This window comes from Pan troglodytes, chromosome 9, assembly GCF_028858775.2.
Source record: "Pan troglodytes isolate AG18354 chromosome 9, NHGRI_mPanTro3-v2.0_pri, whole genome shotgun sequence".
Classification (NCBI taxonomy): Eukaryota; Metazoa; Chordata; class Mammalia; order Primates; family Hominidae; genus Pan; species Pan troglodytes.
This window is the reverse complement of record NC_072407.2, coordinates 49,187,693-49,214,399: the sequence shown is the minus strand read 5'-3', so window position 1 is coordinate 49,214,399 and position 26,707 is coordinate 49,187,693. Positions and strand designations below refer to the sequence as shown.

At 47.5% G+C, this 26,707-nt stretch overlaps 1 protein-coding gene across 12 annotated transcripts in view; it reads right to left on the bottom strand.

Moving 5' to 3' along the window:
* The window catches only part of PRDM11 (PR/SET domain 11), an 88,297-nt gene that overhangs the window by 33,471 nt on the left and 28,119 nt on the right, over positions 1-26,707 (bottom strand). For 8 of the 12 annotated variants that reach the window (XR_002938466.3, XM_063783999.1, XM_024347057.3 and 5 more), the window contains exons 2-4: positions 19,723-19,847; positions 19,259-19,362; positions 18,485-18,747 (exon numbers count right to left, since the gene is read on the bottom strand). Coding sequence is in view for 11 of the 12 variants with exons in the window: in XM_054662235.2 (XP_054518210.1) it covers positions 18,485-18,747; positions 19,259-19,362; positions 19,723-19,847 (492 nt within the window). In the remaining variant the exon portion in view is untranslated. Of the gene's footprint in view, positions 1-18,484; positions 18,748-19,258; positions 19,363-19,722; positions 19,848-20,440; positions 20,854-26,707 lie in introns of those variants that run through there. The other 4 variants (XM_009460286.5, XM_009460288.5, XM_054662237.2 and 1 more) reach the window with 4 other exon arrangements.

The window sequence follows — 26,707 nt, the reverse complement described above, 5'->3', positions numbered from 1 at the left end:
AGGCTGGAGTGCAGTGGTGCACCTCGGCTCACTGCAAGCTCCGCCTCCCAGGTTCACGCCATTCTCCTGACTCAGCCTCCCAAGTAGCTGGGACTATAGGTGCCTGCCACCATGCCCGACTAATTTTTTTTGTGTTTTTTTTAGTAGAGACAGCGTTTCACCATGTTAGCCAGGATGGTCTTGATCTCCTGACCTCGTGATCCGCCCGCCTCGGCCTCCCAAAGTGCTGGGATTACAGGCATGAGCCACCGCGCCCGGCCTCTCTACAAAGAATTTTTTAAAAAATTAGCCAAGTGTGGTAGTGCACGCCTGTGGTCCCAGATACTCAGGAGGCTGAGGCAGGAGGATTGCTTAAGCCCAAGAGTTTGAGGCTGCAGTAACCCATGATTGTGCCACTGTACTCAAGCCCGGGTGACAAAGCAAGATCCTGTTTCTAAAAGAAAAGAAAAGAAGAAAGAAAGAAGGAAAGAAGGAAGGAAGGAAACAAGAAAGGAAGGAAGGCAGGAAGGAAGAAAGAAGAAAAAATTATAAAATGTTAAGATTTTAGTAAAAATGAAATGAGTGCTATGCTGGAGCCAGCTTATGTTGACTGAGAGCCAACTGTTAAATTTTCAGGAATTTTGTGAACCAGTTGTCAAACACAGTCATTATTGAAAAACTAAACGATATAAACTTACAATTCAATAAATGATATATTTTTAAAAGGCAATAAATACTCAAAACTTAACCATTCCCAATTATTTTACTACATTTGACTGATGATTTTCTATGCTCTCTAGGGTACTGGCCTCTACTGTAGCTGCAGAGTAGAAATACCATACAATAGTTGCGATTGCATATTTCTTCCCAATTGCACATTCAGTGATTTCATGCTAGTAGCTTGAAATCAGCCATGGGGGGAGCATTTACACCATGGAAATTGGCACATTGCCTCACCATCACCATCACCATCACCATCAGTTGTAAACATCTACCAGCACACCACTATGCATGTTTACATGAGCATAGATAGTCTAGGAGATACACATCAAAATCTCAACTCTCATTACTCTGGAGGGGAGGAAAGAGGGAAGCAGGGATGCTTTTGCTTAATTTGTCTATAAGACTGTACTGCCTTTGTGTTTTAAAAATCTCAGAAAACTAAAAAGAGAAAACATGCAACTCAAGCTTCCCCTTCCATGGCAGTTTCCCCAAGTGATGCTCCAGTCTGCAGGGCCCCTCCCCTGGAATCTCAGAGAACCCTGGATTTTATCGTAACACTACTACCCCTACATTATCATTTCTGATTGCTCCCCTGTCTCCTGGGGGAAAAGAGAAGCATCTCTAGTTCCTACAGCCAGTAGTAGGAGCACATGGAGGGTAGTAAGAGCCATGGAGCCAGAGGAATTGGCTAGAATTTCAGCTTCACTGCACACAAGCTGAGTGGCCTTGGGCAGATCTTTGCTGACCATGCCTCAGTTTCCTCATCTATAAAACTGGATAAAAACCAACCTTGTAGCACTGCTGTCATAATGGAAGTGGAAGACACTCAGTGAACAGTCATTGTTAGCACTGTGATCATAATCAGGATTATTAAGAGTTCAAATACTAATTACTAATTTGGGGTGGTGGGAGGCCTGTGGTTCAACACTGAGTTGTAATCAGTCTTGGCAGTTTCATCTGGACAGAGAGGACTGGGTGAGGGCTGTGAAGGACATAGGAACCGCCTGAGACCACTGTCTGCTGGGTTCAGGTCTAGAGCTTTTCTGACAGGTGTTTTTGGCTTATCTTTCCCACCAATTAGGATTGTCTCATATCAAGCATTTATTCACTCATTCATTCATTCAACCAACAAACGTCATGGAGGGAGAGGCCACAGTGACAGGCTCTGGGGATAAAATGTTGACCCAGGCAGAGAGTGTCTTTGCTCTTAGAAAGCTCACAGCCTAGCGGGACACAGAAGAGAGGCCACTGTGATATGGCATGGCCAGTCCCATGGTGGAGAATTATGTGGGATTATGAGATCTCTGAGCTGCAGCCCTGGACCTGGGAATCTATTGAGGACCTTTTCTGGGGACATGGAGTCTAAGCTGAGATCTTAGAGAAGAGAGAGATGGTGCCCCAGGCAGAGGGTGCAGGGCAGGCAGGATCTCGCAGGGCCTGTGGACCACGTTACATGCCACTGATGAGCCCAGGCCATCCTGAGTAGAGAGCAGGCTGTGGGCTTCCTATTCTGGGACTGACATGGGTCCAGGAATGACAGCAGGGCCAGATGCTCAGGACCAGCCCCCCAGAAGACTGGTCTCCCAGTGACTTCCCTTGCCTTATCCCTCAAGGTCAACTCCTTGGTCCCTCTGAACTCAGCACTTTGGACCAGCCCAGAAGCTCTGAGCATTGTGATACAAGGCCTTTGATAACCCGGAACCAGGCTGATAACCTGGGGAACCTGCATGGTGAGAGGCTCCCTTAGCCTGGAGAAGAAGAGGCCTGAGAAAGCAGAGCCATCATCATCAGATGTGGGAAGGACGACCATGTCGTGGGGACAGGATGGTTAGAACACGCATGCATCTAGAGGGATACAGGCCTGAACTCAGCACAAAAAGTGATGGTCTAACATGCAGAAGAGTCCTAAGACAGGACAAGAACCCTGTGAGGTGGTGAGCTTCCTGTTAATGGGAGTGTTCAACCAGGGGATGATTTGCTAGCAGGGAGGCTGAAAAAAGGACTTCCTCACTCAGTGGAAATCTGTCCTAAATGACCTCAAAGTTCTGTCTAAAATGAAGACTGAGAGATGCTCATAAAAATAACATAAAAGCATGGAGTTTGGCCCCCTGAGCCAAGCATGGTCCAGGTGGATCCACATGCTATTTTAGACCATGGTAATAATTAATAAAGACAATAAAAATAAAGCCTCATTAACAGCTACCACTTATGGAGTACCTTCACTATGTCAAGTGCTTTGACACACTATTAATTCTCACAGCTACTATGATTATCCTCCTTTTACAGATTGGAAAACCGAGGCTGAGGGCTGTTGGTAACCTGCCTGAGGCCACAAAGGAATTTTCCACATGGGAAGCTGGAGTTAAACTTGGGTCTCTGACAGTACAGTCCATGCTTTAACCACTTTGTAGAGCAATGGATGTTAGCCCCAAGATTTTCCTAATGACTCCATTAACCACCCTCAACCATTCCTGAAACCCAGAATCAACCAGGACTCTTCTGGGCCCCTCTCTGAACTTCCAGCTTTGCCTCTGAGCAAATCTGCTATCTGCAGGTTGGCATTTTGATAGGGAAGAATGCTCTGCTTTGCAACAGAATGTCTGTCTGCTCTAGTCGAAGATTCACTGTTGGGCTCCTCTAAATGGTGTCATGACCAGATGCTGCAGAGATGGATTTTCAAAAACCTGATTTGTTTGCAACTTTCCAGGAATTCATTGAATCCATAAAGCAATCATAATTCAATCCTGCATTTCTTCATAGAGCAAAGTAGTTACAAGAATGACTGGTGAAGCCATTCACAGTTGATGAAGCGCTTTGGCATACCTCAAATGCTCCTCTCCCAAGCCCCAGGAGACAGATGGCATCACTTCTTTTCTCTAGCTACTCCCCAGCCCAGCCAACTGAAGACCTGAGAGATAGAGATAACCTGAACTTGAACTTGAACTCTGGCCTCTGCTATGGCCACAGACATGGAGTGAAGAATACTTAAGCTAGATGAGGGCATCTGAGATTATCCAGGCTCTAGGTTTCTAACCTGGTGTCTGGGAAAGGGGGCATCCCTTAAAATGTGTGCAACATTTTGTGAACATTGGCACGTGAGTATAACTTCCTAGGTGATTCAAAAAAGCTCAAGAACCATGATTTAACCCATCCGCCCTAATTTAACTGATAAGGAAATGAGAACTTCCTTTTATTAATCCAAAACTTCCTTTTATTATTATTATTATACTTTAAGTTCTAGGGTACATGTGCACAACATGCAGGTTTGTTACATATGTATACATGTGCCATGTTGGTTTGCTGCACCCGTTAACTCGTCATTTACATTAGGTATATCTCCTAATGCTATCCCTCCCCCTTCCCCGCACCCCACGACAGGCCCTGGTGTGTGATGTTCCCCACCCCGTGTCCAAGTGTTCTCATTGTTCAATTCCCACCTATGAGTGAGAACATGCGGTGTCTGGTTTTCTGTCCTTGCGATAGTTTGCTCAGAATGATGGTTTCCAGCTTCATCCATGTCCCTACAAAGGACATGAACTCATCCTTTTTTCAAATTTCTTTTCGGTTTAGACCGCTTTTTGAGGTATGACTAGCATACAAAAAGCTGTATGTATTTAACATATCTAACTTGATGAGTTTGAAAATAAGTGTACACCTGTCAAACCGTCGCCACAAACTATGATATAAACATATCCATTACCTCCAAAAGATTCCTCCTCCTCTTATTATTATTATTATTGTGATAATACTTAACATAAGATCTACCCTTTTAGCAAATTTTTAAGCATGCAATACAGTAAACTATAGGCTCTATGCTGTACAGTAGATCTCTGGGACTTACTCATCTTGCATAACTGAAACTTTATACCCTTGGACTAATATCTCCCTATTTCCCTCTTTCCCAGCCACTGGAAACCACCATTCTACTCTCTGTCTCTATGAATTTGACTATTTCAGATTCCTCCTATAACTGGTATCAGGTAGTATTTGTCCCGTGTCTGGCTTACTTCACTTAGCCTAACGTACTCCAGGTTTACCCATGTTGTTGCAAATGGCAGAATTTCCTTCTTTTTAATGCTTAAAAAGACTCTGGAGACCTGGTTAATGAGGCATGTTGACAAACAATCCTAAATTCCACATCCAGGTTTTATATACTTTGATTTCACCTCCCACCCTCAACCATTCCTGAAACCCATCTGATGATAACTGTGGATACTAAAGCTGGCTGTGATCTGCTCATCACATGCTAAGTACTAGGCATGCAACAAGCATTAGTATTTACAACAACTCATAGGGGTGTGTTCCATTAGACTGTGCATCCTCATTTTATGGATAAAACCACTGGAGCTCCGAGAGAATAGGTGAGCAGCCCAAAGACACATTTCTCGCAGGTGGTAGAGCCAGGATCGGAATCCAGGAACAGAGTCTATAACCAACTCAGACAGCTCTTCCCTTCACAAGTCCTTCTTTTCTGCCTGTAAAAGGTGCCACGACTATGGACCAGCCTCAGGACCAACCACCCGTTACCCTGACCACACACAGCCTTGCTCTCCTTGGTAAGGAGGCAGGCTCCTGGTGAAAGGCAATAGCATTCTGAGTACTAGTTTGGACCCTTGGGGAAGAACTAGAGAAGCAGCTGTCAAGCAGACTGGCCTCAATCCCATCTCTTAGTTATGCCTTTTTATGAATGGTCTTGGGCAAGGGTGAGAGAGAGATCCAGGAGTATCTGGATCAGGAGTTTGCTGCCTATCTAGGGGGCAGCAAAAATGTAAACTGGAATGAGCCAGAGAGAAATCAGATAGAAATACACTTTAATTATCATGCTGCAGATTGGAAGAGTCTTCCAAGTTAACCTGGCAGAAGAACGTAGTTAACAGGGCTGACATGAAAAGCACCCCATGGAGCTGTTAAGTACACAACCCGCGCATCCATCCTGGGTAGCTCTCCCCAAATAACCACTGAAATGAACAAGAGATAGAAAAAAAGCAGAGCAAAACCCTCATGCTTCACAATGAGGTATCACTTCACATCCACTAGGATGGCTAGAATAAAAAAGTCAGAGAAAAACAAGGGTTGACAAGAATGTGGAGAAATCAGAGCCCTCATATACAACTGGTGGGAAAGCAAAATTGATCAGCTGCTTTGGAAAACAGCCTGGCAGATCTTCAAATGATGAAACCTTGAGTTACCATTCCACTCCTAGGTATTATGCCCGAAAGAAATAAAAACACGTGTCCGCATGGAAACCTGTACACAAATGTTTACAGCAGCATTATTCATAATAGCCAAAAGGCAGAGACTGTCCATCAATGGATGAAGAGATCAACAATATATGGAACATTTTTAGGCCATAAAAGGGAATGATACGGCCAGGTGTGGTGTCTCATGCCTGTAACCCCAGCACTTTGGGAGGCCAAGGTGGGTGGATCACTTGAGGCTAGGAGTTCAAGACCAGCCTGGCCAACATGCAAAACCTCATCTCTACTAAAGTACAAAAAAAAAAAAAAAAAAAAAAGAGCTGGGCATAGTGGCATACACCTGTAATCCCAGCTACTTGGGAGGCTGAGGCAGGAGGATCACTTGAACCCGGGAGACAGAGGCTGCAGTGAGCCAAGATCGAGCTACTGCATTCTAGCCTGGGCGACAGAGAGAGATGCTGTCCCAGATTAAAAAAAAAAAAAGAAAGAAAGAAAAAGGGAATGATACATGCTGCCACACAGATGAACCTTGAAAACATGAAGCGAAGTGAAAGAAGCTTGTCACAAAGACCACATACTACATAATCTCATTTATATGAAAGGCCAGAATAGAAAAATCCATAGAGTCAGAAAATAGATTAGTGGTTGCCTAGGGATGGGTGGGGGTGAGGGGTGGAAGATGTAGGTTAAGGGGATTGGAAGAGGGGAACGACAGCCAGAGGATACAGGATTTGATGAAACTGACTGTGATGATGGTTGCACATACCTGTGAATATAGTCAAAATCATTGAATCATACATTTTAAATGGGTGAATTATATAGTATGTGAATTACATCTCAATAAAGCTGTTAAAAAATAAAATCTGCCAAAGGTTCATTGTTACCAATCAAACAAGGAGAAGGGAACGATCTTACGTCCTACATATCCTATGCTTGAACAGTGACCCCTAAAGAAACAGGTTTCCATGCGAGTGGGAAGACCAGCAATGGGATGCCAGGAAGGCATTCTAGATATTCACATCTGAGGCCTGGAGATGATGAACTGGAGATCTAGTTAAAAGTCCTGGCCCCATAAATGACCTGTATAACCTTAGATAAGTAACATGGCCTTTTAAGCCCCAGTTTCCCAATCTTTAAAAAGAAGATAATAACTATCCCACAGTACTGTTGTGAGATATACAAATCATTTAGTACTCAGTGAACAGCAGCTATTATTGTTGCTACTATTATTGTTGTTATTGTTGTTCATCAACCCTAACTAGCATCTTTGGAGGATCCACTGGGGTTTGGAGTGCTGAATTAGGTTCAGAGAGCCTAGTTCAACAAGAGCTCTCCTTGGGGAATTTTCAAACACCAAGAAACCCCAAATCCTCTGCTGCAAAGCCAGGAAGTTTACTAAAAATTAGTGTCTCTCAAACTAGGGTCTTTGGATATATTCTCAGGATCTGAATGTTTTCTCTAAGAATTTTTAATTCCATGTTTTCATTTAAAAAAATCAATATGCGGGAATCCTCATGAGATTTCTGCACCCGCAAGAGTACTGCATTTATGGCTGAGGTGGCATCCGTGTCAGATTGAATCCCTGGCCCCAGCTCTTCAGCCATCCGTACCACCTTTTGCCACAGGATTCTGAACTAGACTGTTTAACAGGCAGCCTGCACTTCTTTGCTCCTTGACCTTACGTTCAACTGTGAAATTGATGTAGCCAATGAGATATTAGCAAACATGATATGAGCAAAGTCTCGAAATGTAGAAAAGCTCCCCCAGGGAGCCCTTGCTCCTTCAGCTGGGGCCCAGAACAGACATGCTCCAAGTGTCTGGAGCAGACCTGGCTCCAGAGAGAGAAGCCAAGAACCCCCAGCAGCTGGAGTCCGGGCAGCCCAGCAAGCCCAGCTATGTCAGCCAAACTGCAGCCAACCAGCAGATACACAAGTAGAAATGAGGAACGGCAGCTGACCAGCAGATACGTGAGCAAGAGTAAATGATTGTTGTTCTATGTCAGGGCTCAGCAAACTACGGCTTGTGGGCTAATTCCAGCCCACCACCTGTTTCTGCATGGCCCACCAGGCTAAGAATGATTTTTAAATTGTTGAAAATAAATCAAGAGAAAAACAATATTTCATGACGTGAAAATTATATGGAATTCAAACTTCAGTATATATAAATAAACTTTTATTGGAACATGGCACACTGATGGCTGCTTTTGCACCATGATGGCAGAATTGAGTCATTGAGACAGACACTGTATAGTCTGCAAAACCTAAAATATTCACTATCTAGCCCTTTACAGAGAACACTTGCTGACCCTTGTTCTATGCCACTGGGCTTTGAGGTAGCTTGTTTTACCCCAACAGTTGACCATACAACCCCAATTATGACTACTTGCTATGAGCCAACAAAAAAAGAACAGATATAAACTTAATATGTGAATGTTGCACTCCGGCAAAGCAAAGGCCAAGACACATCATGGCAGTTGCAATAACAACGATAGATGGGTGTGATGGCACACTCCTGTGATCGCAGCTACTCTGGAGGCTGAGGCAGGAGGATGGCTTAAGTCCAGGAGTTTGAGGTTATAGTGAGCTATGATCTTGCCATTGCACTCAGCCTGGGCAATAGAGTAAGTTCCCATTTCTAAATAAATAAATAGATACATAAATAAAAGATTTCCCAGTGTTTCAAATAGAGACAAATAGTAGGAAAGTAAAGATATCACACTGAACACAAAAGTACAGGCATTCCAAACTCCAAAGACTCTTGCTGTGTCTCAGTAGTCACTACGATATTCGCCTTATAAATAGCAATTTTGTTTCAGTGACACATCATCAACTATCCCATTAGAATGACTTTGTTAATGTGTATTATGTTGAGGTTTTTGTAGTTAATTTTATATGTGTAAACTTGTTTTGGCTTTACAGTTGTTTAAAAGTTATAAGTACAAGACACTTTGTGTTTACCAAGCTATATGTTTATACCTTTTTAAGTAACATGAAAATAAAAATAATGTAACATGAAGACTCCAGGAACATTAAAAATCACCTGAACTTAACACTGTTCAGGTGTGAGAAACACAGCTACAGTAGAATGGACTGGAAAGCCAAGAAATAGAGGAGGTCAGGTTAGGAGCTGGTCTGTACTGGAAATATTATACAGGTTCAGAATAATTTTTCATGTTCTACTTTTGCTCTGATACAATAGATGTACAGACTTGGCTCCAGCCAGAACTGGTTCATGAGCATATTACATTTTCCTGGGGAAATCTTTGGTTTGGTTTGTGATTCAATAACTAAACTACCAGCACTTATAAAACAGCTACACAAGCTGAGCCCATTTAATGCTTCTGATATTCAGAATCTTTGGATTGAGGTATTCATTTTTACTCCTGGAAAAGCTGATATTGAATCAATAGTGTTTTATGATCCATTGCATCTGAGAACACAAGAAAAGTGACTTTCACTCTAGTCTCATCTTCCACTTTTCCTTCTAAGCACACTTGGTACCTCTGTTATACCCTAATATTAATACCATCCCCACCTGACTGTTACGTGTGTGCCCCAGGGCCTTTGTAAATTCCATGACCACTGCTATGCTGCATTCCCTCAGTTTCTGACATGGTAGGACATTTGCATCAACTCATCCATCCCTCCCTCAAAACCTAGTTCGGCTAATGAGAACACATGGACACAGGGAGGGGAACGTCACACATGGGGGCCTGTTGTGGGGGTGGGAGGTGAGGGGAGGGAGAGCATTAGGACAAATACCTAATGCATGGGAGGCTTAAAACCTAGATGACGGGTTGTTAGGTACAGCAAACCACCATGGCACATGTCTACCTATGTAATAAACCTGCAGGTTCTGCACATGTATCCCAGAACTCAAAGTAAAATAAAATAATAATAATAGTAATAATAATAATAATAAAACCTAGTTTGGCTTAGAAGCAAGGACACCCCAGTAGCAATTGCACACCTACCATTCAGAGATTTTGGCTCCTAAACACCATTTCCCACTGAAAGGAATCACAGCTCCTACGAGAGACAGTGGGAATATCTTTTTGTGCCAGAAAGTAAGGAAAAAGTGCTAAAATAATGATGGGGATGTGTCGAAAGAACAAGGAGCCAGTTTGAAAGCGTTCCCACTGGCCAAATCTAGGGCAATTTAAACATCAAAATGAATAATGACAGACATGGATTCCAACACATTGAATAAAAAAAGAATTCATGTTCATACGAATGCTAAAAATAGCTTTAAATGAGGATTGAGTGGGGGTGAAGGTTGAGCACTATTTTTTTTAAACAGAAGAATGTCAAATAATAAATGTAGAAGAGAAAAAATAGAAAAATCATTTTAACCATGAATAATAATTGATACAGACAAGAATCATCAATAGTTGTTAAAACCATTGAGTAAAAGACAAGACAAACTGCCACCAGGTGCCTCCTGATGGCACACCGTGAGAAAGACCTAACATTGCTTGTGCCAAAAAGCTGTAATCGGAATCCACCATGAAGAAACAATCAGACAAATCTAAACTGTGGAACATTATGCAAACAACTAGCCTGAACTTTTCAAAAGTATCAATATCATGAAGAGAAAAAACAATACAGGGGAGACTTTTCTAGAATAAAGGAGACTAATGAGATGTGACAATTAAATGCAATGTGTGATACCTGCATGGGTCCTGGATGGGGAAAAAACCACAAAGGATGTTACTAATGGCAATTAGGGAAATCTGAATATGAACTATAGCTGAGACAGTATTGTATCCATGTCAAATTTCCTGGGTGTAATCATTATATGGTGGTTAAATAGCTCAGGGGTCAGCCAACTATGGCTGTAGTTCAAATCCAGCCCCCATTGTCTGTTTTTATACAGCCTGCAAGCTAAGAATCATGTTGCATTTTTTTAATGACTAAAAAATTATTTTTATGTAATTTTATTTCTATGACTTTCAAATTTCATTTGAAATAATATGCAATTCAAATTTCAGTGTTCATATAAAGTTTTATTGAAACATAGCAACACTCATTCATTCATGTATCATCTATGACTGCTTTTGCAGTGCAAAGGCAGAGTGGAGTAGTAATGACAGAGGCTGCACAGTCCATAAAGCCGAAAGTATTTACCAGGTAGCCTTTAAAAAAAAAAAGTTTGCTCACCCTGGTATAGAAGAACACCTTGCTCTTAGGAATTTGGCTGAAGTGTTTCGAGGTAAAGTGTCATGATGTCTCTGTAACTATATCTCAAACAGTTCAGAAAAAAAAAAAAAAAAAGAATGTGTGGCCGGGCGCGGTGGCTCATGCCTGTAATCCCAGTACTTTGGGAAGCCGAGGCGGGCAGATTGCCTGAGCTCAGGAGTTTGCGACCAGCCTGGGTAACACAGTAAAACCCCATCTCTACTAAAATACAAAAAAATTAACCAGGCATGGTGGTGTGCGCCTGTAGTCCCAGCTACTTGGGAGGCTGGGGTGGTAAAATTGCTTGAACCTGTGAGGTGGAGATTGCAGTGAGCTGAGATCATGTCACTGCACTCCAGCCTGGGTGATAGAGTGAGACTCCATCTCAAGAAAAAAAAAAAAGTGTGTGTGTGTGTGCACGTGTGTGTGTAGGTGGTGTAAGTGTAGAAAGAGAGATAAAGCAATGGGTATAAAGTGTTAGCAATAGATGAATCTACAGGCAGGTGTGAGGGTATTCATTACACTATTCTTGCAACTTTTCAACCGAGTTTGCAACTTTCAAAATAAAGAGTAGAAATTAACAAGCAAGCATGAAAAGCACCTGCTCATGCATGCTCACACACTGCACGACTACCCTGTCTCAAACGCCCCTTTTCTTTCTTCTCGAACAAACCTGTTACTCCTCACTTCTCTGAGCATCCCCGAACTTGGTAACACCTGCCTGTCCCCACCACATGTCATGGCACTGCAACTGGCTGCTTATTTCAACTAGCTAAGCACTCAGGGTCTCTCAGAGGCTATTCTGGAGGATGTGCCATGAGCTCTGGCACGTCCACTTTCAAGTTTTAAAAGAAATTGTCAATTTACTATAAAAGCTGAAATGGGAAACACTAAAACACCATTTCATATCTGCTTCTCCCCAGAACAGTAGCAGTCTGGCAGGTGGGGAGGCTGCCTCGCATGGAGTGGACAATTCCATCACACAGTGTCCTCTTTATAAGGGCCCCTGGGAAACCTATCCAGTATCAGCACCCAGAAGGGCGGACCTCCTCAGGAGCTCCCTGGTCCTTTTCACATTATGGACAGAATGTACCAGCTACTCTCCCAGTGGCTGCCAGATTTGGAGCCTGTATAGCTAAAAGTGCAGATAGAGGTCATTATAGTATGCATTTTTAGCTTCATTCCTGGCTTCACTTAGGGTCTCCACCCTTGTTTTCCTTTCTTCTTTCTCTCTCCCAGTTTTAATATGCTATTGTGGTATATTTTATGTATACTGCTAGGCTACCCTAAATCCCTTCTGGAACAAGCCAAGGTCTGAACGAAAAACTTACATAGAAACCCTGTGCTCGCGGCCGGGTGTGGTGGCTCAAAGCCTGTAATCCCAGCACTTTGGGAGGCTGAAGTGGGCGGATCACTTGAGGTCGGGAGTTCAAGACCAGCCTGGCCAACATGGAGAAACCCCGTCTCTACTAAAAATACAAAATTAGCTGGATGTGGTGGCGCATGCCTGTAATCCCAGCTACTAGGGAGGCTGAGGCAGGAGAATTGCTTGAACCCAGGAGGCAGAGGTTGTGGTGAGCTGAGATCGTACCACTGCACTCCAGCCTGGGCAACGAGAGCAAAACTCCATCTCAAACAAACAAAAAAACAAACAAAAAATCCCATGTTGGCTTCCTCTGTCTTCTGCCTCTTTACCAAACCACATGGCTCAGCACCCCCAAATGCCTCGTGCCAGCAGCATGGTTCCTGGCCTGCAGTGTCTGAGGGTAGCCTGGGTGATCTTGGCAATGAATTACAGCATTTATAATTTCCAATAGGATGAAAAAGCAGAGGAAGGGGCATGTCTTTCCTAGACAGGCAGAGGTGAGTGTCCAACTCCTGCCAAGTCAGCCAGGCCACGAAGGAGAGTTGTGGAGTGGAAATGGCCATTCGGTCCATTATGACCCAGGCCCATGCCTTGTACCACTCTGCCCAAAGTCAGGCCAGCTTTCCTCCAGGTTAAACGAAGACAAAGAGGGAACTTGTGCTGGGCAGGAAGAATGAGTAGAATAGAGTCTACCTAGGCAAGGAGGTAAGAAGAGGTATGCTAAGTAAGGGAGGCTAGAGGGCCAAGAGGCAGAATGAGAGGGTAGGTTCTGGAGTCAGACTGCACAGGTTTGAACCCCAGCTCAGTGACTCACCAGCTGTTTAGCTTTGTGCAGAATGACTCATCCTCTCCAGGCCTCAGTTTTCTCAGCTGTGCAATGGATGGAATAATACCTATGTCACAGGAGCGTTGTTAGGATCAGATGAGATTATGCTATAAAGCACTGAGCACAGACCCAGACACATAGTAAGTGCTCAATAAACATTAACAGCTATGCTTGTCATGACCACCACCATCATTTCTACAGAGTAGAGTGCATATACTGAGGGAGTGTGGAGGGAATTGTGTTGTGCTGAATGGGGGCCAGAGCTTTTGCAGGCAGGCAGAGGGTCCAAAGAAGATGATATCCAGTATGGCTTTGGGACAGGACTTGACAAATGAGGGCAGTTTATTTAGGATATGGGGCTTCTAGATCTTGGTCCAAAAATCAGCACCACTGTTCACCCCACCTTCCCCGTACTCTCCCACCATTTGGCCTATCCATCAGCAGAGCAGGCAGAGCCATTCCTCACGCCTGCTTTTCCCCAGTGGAGGCCAAAAACCCATGCCCAACACACACATACACACACACACACACACACACACACACACACGAACTTTTCTTGAGCCACTTTAAGCATCTGGTGGCTCTAGGCCTTCAATGTCTCTCACCTCTTGGGTTCCCAAAGGTCAAAGCCCCCATACGGCCTTGCAGCCTCTAACCACTGCCTCCCTGTGCCCATCTGCTGGCTGCTGGCTGCTGGCTGCAGCTAAGGCCCTAGGAAGAAACCTCAGAGGGAATAACCTCCAGGCCGCCAGTCCCACCGCCTGAACTGGGGCCACGCCTACTCGTGACTGGTGGAGCTAGTCTAGAACCAGGTTGCAAACACCAGGGCCTTCTATTCCTCCTTTCCTCTCACCGTAGACCTGTGCCAGGCAGCCAACCTGGGAAAGTTCATCTGCTTTAAAGATTCTCAACTTTCCATGGCTGGGCTGTCCCAAGGTACAGACTCTAGCAGCTGCAGAAAGGGATCCTAATAGCCATTCCTTGGGCACAGTCCTAGATTTTTTCTCCTGCAATTTTCCAATAGGCTGTGAAGCCATAGGCTTCCTCTGTTGAACATCTATCCATCCTTCAAGACAAGATCCATCTCCAATCTGCCCTGTTGAAACCAATCCCCCTCTCCCTACTGCTACAGCCCTCTGCAGCACTGCGATCACCAAGCAATACTCTGTCTCTGTATTACTTGGTTGGGAATAAGCTTCCTCCCCTCCTATCCACCATGGCCCCTGCTCCTCATAACTGAACCACAGGCTCCACAAGAACAGAGAGCAAACCTCACGCATCCCTGTTATCCCCAGAGCTCTCTGCTCAGGACCTAGTGCTCTGGAGTTGCTCTGTGTATGTGAGGTTGGGTTGAACCTGGACACATAACCAAAACTGGCTCAGGGTAGCTATTAACTGCTCCACCCCATTAGCAATGTCTCCCAATAAGGGAAGTCCTCACATGGTGGAGGGACACTATCTTTGAAGGAACCCAAGGTCTACTGTGGACCAGCTGTGGGAGTCCTGTGTTTCCTCATCAGAACAAGAGGGGCAGCAACCCCCACCCTATGGACTGTTTCGAGGAAGAGTATGAGATGCCAGAGGTGTCCAGTATGTACCTGGCATATAATAATTGCTCAGTGGGCAACCAGACTTTTAAAACAAGCCATGCACCCTTGCTAGTTCCCTCTCCTCACCTCCCACTGACACCTTAATCCACGGCAATCTGGCTTCCGCCCATGAGACTGCTCCTGCCAAGGGGGCCAAGGAGACTTCCTCCTGTCTCCTCCTACTGCTCCATGCCTCCTCAACTCCTCTCCCTCCAAGGATTCCTTAAACTCATATTCCAAAGGAAATGCCTCTTCTCTCCTCCCCAAGCACCTTTTCTGTAGGAAATGCCCTCCCTTCTCCGGGCTTCAGCTGCATTAATTTATATACTTAGTTTTCCCTGTCATCCCAGCATCTCTCTACTGCAGAGCCACACACACCAGAGTGCTCTGGAAAGCTCCCCTGAGCATCTCATGGGCACCAGGAACTCTACTCATCCCAAGCAGAACTCACCTTCTCTGATCTCCTCGATTTCAGGCCACCTCACTCCACCTCCCTGCATATTTTAGTAGATGTCCCCCCACAAACATAAAAGCCTCCTATATGAGTTCCCTGTTTCTCCTGTAATAAATTGCCAATAAACTGCCAAAACCACAGTGGCTTAAAACAACACACATGTATTACCTTATAGTTCTAGAGGTCAGAAGTCCTACAATCAAGGTGTTGGCAGGGCCACATTCTTTCAGGAAGCTCTGGGAATTAATGTGTTTCTTTGACTTTTCTGGCTTCCAGAAGCTGCCTGCATCCCTTGACTCCCGGCTCCTTACTCTATCTCGAAGGCCAGCAGAGCAGCATCCTCCAATCCCTTTCTCTCTGACTCTGAGCCTCCCACCTCCCTCTTATTAAGATGCCTGTGATTACACTGGGCCCACCCAGATAATCCAAGATCATTGTTCCCATCTCAAGATCCTTAACTTAATCACATGTGCAAAAAATCCCTTCTGCCATGAAGATAGTATATTTACAAGTTCTAGGGATTAGGACAGGGACATTTTTGGGGGGACATTATGTGGCCTACTATACCTAACTATCTCTATCTGCTCTAATCCTCTGGGCTAATCCTGTAGGGACAGAAATGATGCTGATCCACCCCCTTTTTTGTCCAGTATCTCCATGTGAACCCTCTGAGGTGATGTAAAAGGTTAGGAATCATGCCTTATCTCTACTCTACACTCAAGCACTTCAGCAGAACCCCTCCCTTGGCTTTTTGAGGATGCTAAAGTCTTTCTAATGAACAACTCTCTTGACCACACACCCTCCCACCTCACTCTTATCTTTCTCCTCCACTTCTGATCTTATCTGTAACCAAACTTCTAGGAAATGACTATGCCTGGTCACCTCCATGCTAATCAGGTTCCACCCCCATCACTTTCCAGCAGGGTTTCTGCAGATAACTCTTTGTTATGAGGGACTATTCTGTCCATTGTAAAATGTTTACAGTAATCCTGGTCTCCAACTGCTAGATGCCAGCAGCTTACCCCTATGCTGAGCTGTGACAACCAAAAGGTCTCCAGACATTGCCCAATGTCTGGGGACAGGAGGCTGGGCTGCAAAATTGCCTCAGGTTCAGACCCACTGCTTTCTACAATAGCTCTTGCTAAAGTCACCCATGGCTTCCCTGGTAGTAAATCCACGGGACACTTTTCAGTCTTTCTGGCTGGTTTCTCAGCAGCACTTGGCACTGACAGCCATTGTGGCCTGGAGAACCTCTCTTCTCCCCTGACTTCCAGGTCACCCACTCTCCTGGTTTCCCTCCTACCTCTCTGGCTGCAAACCTTCTCTGTCTCCTTTGCAGGATCAAGCTCCCCTTCTAGACCATGAACTGCTAAAGTCCCTCAAAGCTTGCTCACAGGCCTTTCCACCTTTCACTCAGCACATTCTCCCTAGGTTCTGCGCTCCACACCCACTCCCCCACTGACCACCCATGCACAGGTGACTCACTAAGCAACATCTCCAAGCCTCCTCTCCAAGCTTCGGACCCATATATCCAACTGCCTACTTGACATCACCACTTGGATATCTTGTTGTTACTCCAAACTCAACAAGTCCCAAACCCAAATCATGATTTTTCCCTCAACCCAGTCCCCTTCCAGCCTCCTCCATTTCTCAGAGAAAGACACCATTAACAACCTGTTGGGAGACTGCAGATGTCCTTGATACCTCCTGCTCCCTTCCTTAGGCCAGTTAGTCTATGTCTAAGTCAGAGCTCTCCTCTCTGATACAGTTCACAAAGCAGTTCGTTTGGCTCCAAGTCTTTGCCCCAACCCTAGCCCAGTCTTCCACCATTGCCGACTACAGAACTCCCACACGCTCTACCTGGGGAAAGGGGTGTGGGTACCCATTCTTGACCAGCACCCCTGAGCTCAATCAGTTCTCCAGGCTGTAGCCAAAGTCATCTTTTCAAAACATAAATGTGACCAAGTCACTCCCCCAACTCCTACATTATTAAAAGGATGGAAGTCCTAATTTGGTCCACTGGGCCCTACAAAATCAAGTCTCCATCATCTCCAGGCCCCTGTGTGTGCTGCACTCCAGGCACACTGACCTTCATCCAGTAGCTCAGATGTACCATGCTCTCCTGCCACAGGGCCTTTGCTCTTGCTGTCCAAGGCATCTGGATGCACCTCTCCAATCTTCACCTGGTAGGCATTCACCTCCTTCAATCACAGCTCAACTAGCAGGAAGCCTTCTCTGACCTCTACCCATATTACCTCCCCTGGTTGTTCACTTTTTCCCAGTCTCACTGTTTCTCCATCACCCTCAGAGTTATTATTTTACATGGATTTGTCTTAGTCTTTGATTAATTCTATCTTTCCCACAGAGAACTCCATGAAGGCAGGATTTATCTGATTGCCTTATCTGGCCCACCACTGTATTTCCAGGGCCAGCCCAGTGCCTGGCACAAAGGAGATACTCAAGAAGTGTTTTTGTAGTGAATAAGGATCTTCTTACCCTCTAGAATGCTTTTCTCTATTACCCCACACTCCCCTATCTCTGTCTAGTAGCTCAAGCATGATTCCTTAAAGTTGCTTTGGTAACCCTTCCTCCTCATACCCTTGAAAACCCGTCTTCCTCATCTTTGCAACCCATCTATTGATAGTACCCTGTGTTGCAACTGATATCACATGTGTACCTGCTTGTTCAATGCCTGTCTTCCTACCAGATCGTCTGCTTCCTGAGGGCAGGAACCATGTCTGTCTTGTTGAAGGGTTTACCCCCAGCACCTAGCCCAGAGCCTGATATTACTGGTTTGGAAGTGGGAAGTCATGCTCTGCATCCCCAAAGGCCAGCTCCGAGTCACCCACTCTAGAAGATCGGTTGGTTCAATACTGCCCAATGGTCCACCAGACACACACATGAGGATTCATGGGGAAATTGCCCTGACTTCTGCTTGGTGATTTCCTGATCTGCTGACTACTGCCAGGTGGGTGCTCTCAGCATTGCCCTTGGACACCAAGCGTTGCAGCCACTCAGCCGGGGCCAGGGGACAGCAAGATCCATCATCGACAGGTCCAGAAGCGATGGTAGAAAAGTTCTGGGGCCAAGCTGGGCCAGTATGGCTCCCCCTGGTGGTTTCCTTCCATGTTCCTTGGCAACCTCTCCCATGAACAGCCCAGGGCACACTCACCAGCCAGGAGAAGAAGCCAGCTGATTTGTCCTGGGTGGAGATCTGCCCCTCATAGGGGCCGAAGATGTGGCCCTTGGGGATGACCTCGTTTACACATCGCACGTCACTCTCTCCACTAGTGTCCTTGACCACCTCCATGCCCTGTGGGATGGTGAGCGCCGCCCGGTCTGGGATGCCCACGGGCACCGGTGTGTCAGACACAAACACCGGGGGGCCATGGTTTGGGCATTCATCCACGAAGTACTCCTGGCAGGACTCACAGACTGGAGGGATGGAAAGAGAAGGGAGGGCCTCAGTTGTTGCAGGGAGGTAAGACCCCCATGGGGGAGGCAGAGGGGCTGACAGGAGGCCCACTCGTGGACAGCCAGCTGCAGGCCCCAGGGTCATCAGTAGCAATAACCCATACTCTCCCTGGGGGCTCCAAGAACAGGCCTGCCTACGTCAAGGAGGCCAGCAGCTCCCTTTGTCTCAAGTTTTAAAAAACTGGAAGAAAGAGCATGGCTTTGGAGTCCAAGTGCAACTGTACCCCTTTGGGCCAGAGGACTCGAGGCGTGGGATACTTAACCCTCACCAAGACTCAGTGTGCTATCTGGAAAATGGGGCCAACAATAGCCATTTGGATGGCTAATGATGATGACGAACCAAGGCCTGGACCTGGGCCTGGTATATTGCAGGTGAGGACCTATCTTAGTAGCATTGTTGTGAATTCCCTAGCCAGGAATGGGGCGATGGGGGTGAAGGGAGGAGCAGCCCAGAGCCCCAAGCTCCACTTACACCAGAAGTCCACTTGCTGGAAGCTTTTGGGCACGATGAGGTCGCGCTTCCCCTTCAGTTTCTTGGGCTCAACTTCCATGGCCGAGGAGTCCGGTCTCCTAGAGCTGGCCAGGGCAGAGGCCCGCAAAGAAAGCAAAGAAGTCATCAGAGAGTGAGAGCCCAGTGGGGACAAAAGCTGGGGACCTGGCCAGGAGACCGAGAAGATGTGGGGTGGGCAGAGGAGTCCCAGCCAGCCTGCTGTTCAGTGCAGGAGGTGGTGGAAAAACTGGAGGATTGAGATGCGAGCACAGACCTCCCTAGGCCACTGCTTGGATTTTTCTAGAGCCTGCGCCCAGGAGCTGCCGGGAGCAGGGTTAGGGAAGGTGGGCAAGGAGTGAGAACGTTTCCCAGGGTTCCCAACCAACCGAGCCCAGGCACCTCCCACTCCCACTTCTCCCTCTCCAGTTCCCACACAGGGGCCTCACCAGGGCTGGCCATACTCCTGGTCTCGGAGTGGTGAGCAGACCTCCGTCTTCACCACCGTCACCATATCCCCCACGGCTGCATTGGTCTGGGCCAAGCACTCCTTCATGTTCTCGGTCATTCTGTCCTGGGACGCAGGAGGTGGGACCAGCACAGGAAGAGGATCAAAGAAACAGGGGAAGAGGAGTGAGCGGCGGAGAGGGCAAGTGGGGGTCTCGCGGAGTCTGGTTACCCTCCCTGCCATCCCCAGAGGAAGCACTTGAGAACACAGACAACAAAAACAGCTGTAGCCCGGCCAAGAGGAAATGCCGTTTCTATCCCGGGCTGGTCCTGGGGACGACTGGAGCCACCAGCCCCATGGGGTCAGGAGCCTAGAGCAGCTCAGGCCAGGAGGCCGCGCTGGGAAGCATAGCCTGGACCCCTAGACCAAAGGGCAAAGGGCAGGAGGATCCCACATGAGCCTGGGCGCAAAACTGCAAAGGGGAGAAGGGAGGGTTCACAACTCAAGCCCAACTTGGGCCAAGGGGTAGTGGGCGGACCGAATGGGCCCTCAGCGCCTGGCAGGGCAGCCCCTCACCCTGGGACTGCCGGGAGCGCAGCCAGGCCCCCTTGCCAGCTCAGAGCAGGTACAGGCAGGGCCTGGGGGCGCTGGCGAGGGCCAGCCAGGGCTCCAGCCCCACCCGACTCTCTCAAGGGGACACTCCCCAGCCCGCCGCTTACCGCCCTCCACCACCGCGCCGGGCTTCAGCCCCTCCCTCGGCACCCCGGGGTCCTCATGCCAAGCCCGGGGACACTCTTCGGGGCCAGGGTGGCACGCAGCTGGGGCTGGGACCGCGCTGGGCCCCGGGACTGGGCGAGCGGCGTGTGTGACTCACTACCCGGGGCCCCGCTGGCCACACCCCTGCTCCTCGGCTAATCAGCCCCCTGCTCCCCACCGGGGCCCCAAAGCCGGCGGCGGCGACTGGGAGGGGTGCGGGGAAACGTGACGGCCTGCCCCCTCCTCCGAGCCAGCAGGGCCAGGGGCGCGCGGTGGGGAAGGGGAGGGCTGCCCAGGCCGGGCGCACCGCCCCCTGCCCCGTGGCCGCCCCGTCTCGGGCCGGTGTGCGCTGCGGCCGGGGCGGGCGCGGGCGGGCTCTCCCCCTCTCGCCAGCCTTCCCGGCGGGGAGCTCCCTGCCCGGCCCGGCCCGCCCGGCCCTGCCCAGCGCCCGCCCCCGGCCCGCCAGGCCCGGCATTCCTTGCGGGGGCATGTGGCTTCTTGCCGGCCCTGGGGGCACGCAGTTGGCTGGCGGCCGGGAGGGGGGCGCGCAGGGAGCGGGAGGAAGCGGGCGCCCGGGCGGGGCGGCGGGAGAGGGCGCCGCGGGGGGTCGCTCCGGGTTGGGCGGTGGACGCATTCCAGGGCCTCCCACGGGGCCCGACGCGCACTCGGCCCGGGGGGTGCCAGGGCTGGGCGACAGCGCCGCGGAGGCCGGGCGGGTGTCCCCAGCCTCCGAGCTGCCTTGGTGTGGCGGCGACGACAGGGCCTGCGCTGCCACCCGTGCGGACACCGGACACCCGCTCGCTCAGCCGCGGCCGCACCTGCACCGCCTGGGGCGCCTGCCACTCTACTGCCTCCTGGCTGCGTTATGCCAGGGACTCCCCGCTGGGTGCTCAACCGACCTCAAAGCCTGTGGGATGGCCCCCTGCCTCCTGTGAGGGCGCAGGAATTGGGGCCTGGAAGATGTCAAGCGACTTGCCCAAGGTCATGCAGACCACGCCCGATGGCTGCTTAGTAAATTGGAAACTGGCTGAACCCGCAGATTCAAGTGTTTCAAGTTGGCTTCACCATGCAGTATCCTCAGTCCAGTCCTCTACCGAACAATCGCTGGGATCACCCTTAAGTGGGTTCAGGTCCCAGCTCAGAAGTCCAGCTGCCAGGTGGGAGCAAGGGCCTGTGGATTTGTGAAGGATCCCTGAACACCTGCTGCCCTGAGGAACTCTCACTGGGATGGGCAGTACCCCCCACCATACATCCTGGGGCGGAGCCTCAGTGGTTAGGTGCCTGGGCACTGGACAGGCAGTGCCTGAGTTCAAATCCCACTGATGGGCGGTGTGATCCTGGGCAGGTGTTATGGACCCCACTCCCCTTCATATGTTGAAGCCCTCAGCCCCAGAGTATCTGTATTTGCAGATGGGGCTGTGAGGAGGTGATCAAGATTAATTGAGGTCATAAGGGTTAGATGCCCTTATAAGGAGAGGAAGACACACCAGGGCCCTCTCCACCATGAGGACACATCCAGAAGGCAGCCATCCACAAGGCGGAGTGCCACCACCAGGAACCAATAGGCTGGCATTCTGATCTTGGACTTCCTAGGCTCTAAAACCGTGAGAAATAAATGGCTGTTGTTTAAGCACCCCCATCTACGGTATTTTGTCATGGCAGCCTGAGATGACTAATACAGCAGGTTATCTAACTTCTCTGTGTTCTCATTTCTTCATCTAGAAAATGTGGCTAATAATAGATTCTATCACAGACATAGCTGTATTCCGTGGACACAGACGAGTGTGGAGGGGCCAGTCTCTGCACATCCCACTAAAGAATGCTGATCAGGAAGATGAGTGCTAGTGACATCATCAAGGGGTGGCTTCGAATTCTCTCCATTGGCTGGGATTTATTTTTTTTAAGTCAGTCATTTGGAAACTCTGACGCTTTATTGGAACGGACTGCTGAGGACTGCTTTGCATGGGGCTCCCTTGCTCTGGCCCCTCTGCCCTCCACAAGCCCCACCTGTATGCCATTCTCCATCCTGCCATGGGGCCTGTGAACTTGCTGCGTCCTAGCCTGCAGAACACCTGGGGAACTCCTATCCAGACTTCAGACCTCACTGCCCCCCTCCAACTGCCACCAAAAACACCCTCTCCTAGCCCCATGTCACACTTCATGGCAGTGTGACATGTATAACCGTCTTTTGTTAGCAGGATTACTTGATTAATATCTGTTTCCCTTAATAGACTGTAAGCTCCCCGAGGACAGGGTGCAGGCCACCATTGAACTGCCAGCACCTGTAACAGTGCCTGGCACCAGGGCCAAGACTAGGGAAAGACAAGCCAGGTACTAGGAGGCTTTCACTCTGAGGGTCATACGCTTGCAGGACTGGCACCTGAGAGTGAGAACCTCTTTCAATTTTGCACCCTGAGAACCTTGCTTGGCTGACTCTCCACTTTGCCCAGCACACAGCATATTCTCAGTAAATATTCACCAAATGTTCCCATTCATATCTCACTGGTCCCTCTGATGTGTCCCACTGGTCTCATTGGGTATCTCAACTCTGAAAGAGACGTCAGCAGGAAAAACAGGGTGGGGGTTTGATTCCCTATGGAGCTCTCTTCCAGTGATCTCCGCCAGGCAGAGCAGGTAGTGAGAGATGCTGGCAGGGTGGGCACTGAAGGGTGCAGAGGTGCACTGGGGGGTAGGATGGAGCACTAGGGGGTAGGATGGAATTAGACTCATGAGACTCAGAGCCGGATTCTGACGATCAGTTGGGGAGGATAATCAGTGTGGCCATGGCACGTCACTTACACTTTCTAGGGCCTTAGTGTCTTCTTTTGCAAAATGGAAATACTGATACTTGCCAGGTGGAGGTGGTCCCCATTAGGAATAAACGAGGAGGCACAGAGGGATGCGGGAGGGGTTTGGAGGGAGGACAGGCAATAGTAAGAGAATAAAGGACGGCAGGTAAGACAGGGAGAGAAGGAGGAGAGAAGGGAGAAAAGAGAAGATGAGGAGGGGAAGGGAGACTGAAAGAGAAGGACCGAGGCATATAAACGTTTTCCTGTCTTAAATCATTCCCAGCAAACCACCCCCTGTGGGCAAAGCATTACTTTGTATCTCAAAGTAGAGACATCTGTGGGCCATTTGCATTTATGTCCTATCTCTCACATCCCACCTTCACCACACAAAAGATTTGCAATGTTTTATAAAACAAACACATACTAAACAGGACAGTTAAGAAACAACCAGAGATAGTGTTAGAGGCCTCATGGAGAAAGAGGGGTGTTGGTTATGCCGGGAATCTGTTGTAAAAGGGTTAGTGATTGAGTTCTTCATTCAATTCTGAGCCTCCTGGCAGCCAAAGCATAAAGGGAAACATAATGAGTTACCGAGTGCTTATTATCTGACACCTATTTATTGACTATCTGCACATATAATTTCTTTCTACTCTTGGAGCTGGCTGCCCGGAGAACCAGGATCAAGCCTCAAAGGACTAATGTGCATTCCAACTCTCAAGTGGCCCATAGACATCTCTACTTTGAAATAGACAGACTTTTGTGCTTGTGATAAAGGCCATAGGGACAGGGAGGGAGAAGATGGGATGTGACAGGACCAAATGAACTTCCACTGGGGAGAGAGAGAGGGAGAACATGCGCTGGTGTCCTTCACTGAGTCCATCTCAGCAGACACTCTAAGGCCTGGCCCAGGTAAAGCCCCTGTTGCCTTTTCTGAAGAATGCTCTAGTCCTACCTGCCCAGCAAAAGGCTTGGGGGAAGGGGGGTCGGCAGGCTTCATGGAGGATTCCAAGCTGCTGGCAATGCTCCCTCTCAGCTGGCTCCTCTAAGTCTGCACATGCAGAGATTAGGCTTGTTGCAAACCCAGCAGTGAGCTGCAAACCCAAAAGAAGGGGGCAGAATGCAGCCCAGGAGTCTGCAGCTCTGTTTTCACCCTTGGCAGGGTGCCAGGATCCTGGAATGCCCAGGAGCCAGTGTAGCCAGGGGACTGGGGATCTGTGCCCACTTGGTTTCCCTAGAGGCTGGCACCATGAGAATCTAGAAGGTTTACTCTGGTACCTACCACAGCATCTCTGTTGTTCCCATTGATACCAAAAGGACATGAGGTTAGGGTGCTGGCCCAAGCCACATGCTGACCTTGACTTGGGCTGGGAATCCTAAGCCCTGGGTCTCAGTTCTGGCTGTGCTGTCAATTTTTTAGGTGACCCTGATAAAGTTCCTGCCTTGCCCTCAGTTTCTCTTTCCTGTAAAATAAAAGGTCCAACTCATAGTCCTTAACAGTATACCACGTGAGAGGTGGGCAAGGGCTTGGAATTATTATAGGGAGTTATTGAATTTATATTCTCAGCAAGCATGCCTATAGAGAACATAAATATATGCCTTAAACTTACATGTATGAGACAGATTTGCAAATGAATACTTTTGTGATGAATACAAAAGATAAATGTATTTAAAAGTGTTATTGAATTCATAGAAACCTTATGTCACCATGTATTTTGTTAATCAATTGACACCAGCACAGCCACTCACAAACTGTGTAACCTTGAGAAACTGCATTAACCACGCCTACCTGGTTTCCCCATCTGTCCTGTGGCACTGATATCAGAACCTATCTCACAGGGCTGTTTAACACAGCATAATGCCTAACCTATTGTAAGTACCCTATAAATATTATCATTCATTTTATTAATATTTAAAAGTATAACAGACATCAGATGTGCACATGGTGGTGAAATTTCTTTTTTTTTTAGATTGAGTCTCGCTCTGTCGATCAGGCTGGAGTACAATGGCACGATCTCGGCTCATTGCAACTTCTGCCTCCTGGGTTCAAGCGATTCTCCTGTCTCAGCCTCCCCAATAACTGGGATTACAGGTACCTGCCACCACACCTGCCTAATTTTTTGTATTTTTTTTAGTAGAGACAGGGTTTCACCATGTTGGCCACACTGGTCTCAAACTCCTGACCTCAGGTGATCTGCCCTGGGATCCGTGCTGGGATTACAGGCATGAGCTACCACACCCGGCCAAAAATTGTTTGACATTAGAAGAGGGCCTTTACAAGCAGTGAATACCCCTAATAAACACTTTTTATAAATATATGCTCTGAAGATGCTTACCTCAATAGAAAAAAAAAATGGATAAAAAGAAAACATGAACAAGCAATCTGCAAAGACCAATAGATGGCTAATATGCTTTAAGGAAAACCATGAAGACATTAATACCCAAATAAATACAAATTAAAACAAATAAACATCATTTCTCCTCTAATAAATTGGCAAAGATGAAAAATCTTGATGTTATTCAGAGTTGGCAAGAGTGTAGGGGAAATTAGTACTTCATATCCCACTGGTTGGAGTGTAAATTGGTGTAACCTTTCTGGAGGGTAATTTGGCACATGTATCAAAATCCTCAAAGTAAGTAAACCCTTTGTAGGAGCAAGCCCACATCCAGGAATGGATCCTAAGGATGTATTTAAATTGCGTGCAAAGATTTACCTACAAAGCTGTCCTCTGCAATATTATTTTTAAAAGCAAAAAATAGGAAAGAATTTAAACCTCCAAAATGGGGGAAATTGCTATGCTATATCACAATGAAATATTAGCATACAATGAAATAATAGACAGCAATTAACAATGCTGTAGAGGAATATTTATTGACATGAAAACACACGTTCAACATATTGCTAAATGATAATGCAAGTTATTATGTGAAAGATGCCAACCTGAAAAGGCTACATACTGTATGATTCCAACTATATGACATTCTGGAAAAGGCAAAATCACGAAGGCTGTAAAAAGATCAGAGGTTGGCAGGGGTTGCGGGGAGAGAGGAACAAATAGGTGGAATATAGGGGATTTTTAGGCAGTAAAATTACTCTGTATGATACTACAATGGAAGGCACATGTCATTGTACATTTGTCAAAACCCACAGAAGGTACAACACCATGAGTGAACCCTAATGTAAACTATGGACTTTGGTTGATAACGATGTTTCAATGGAGGTTGATCAATTGTAACAAATGTTCCACTTTGGTGTGGGATGTTAATAACCGGGAAGCTGGATGTGTGTGGGGGCAGGGTGTATGGGGAACTCTAGTTTCTGCTCAGTTTTGCTGTGAACCTAAAACTGCTCTAAAAAACAAGGATTTCGTTAATGAAAGCTATGAAAAGATAGATACAAAATAATTCCATTAAAACACTTTTAATTTCCCATACTACACAGGT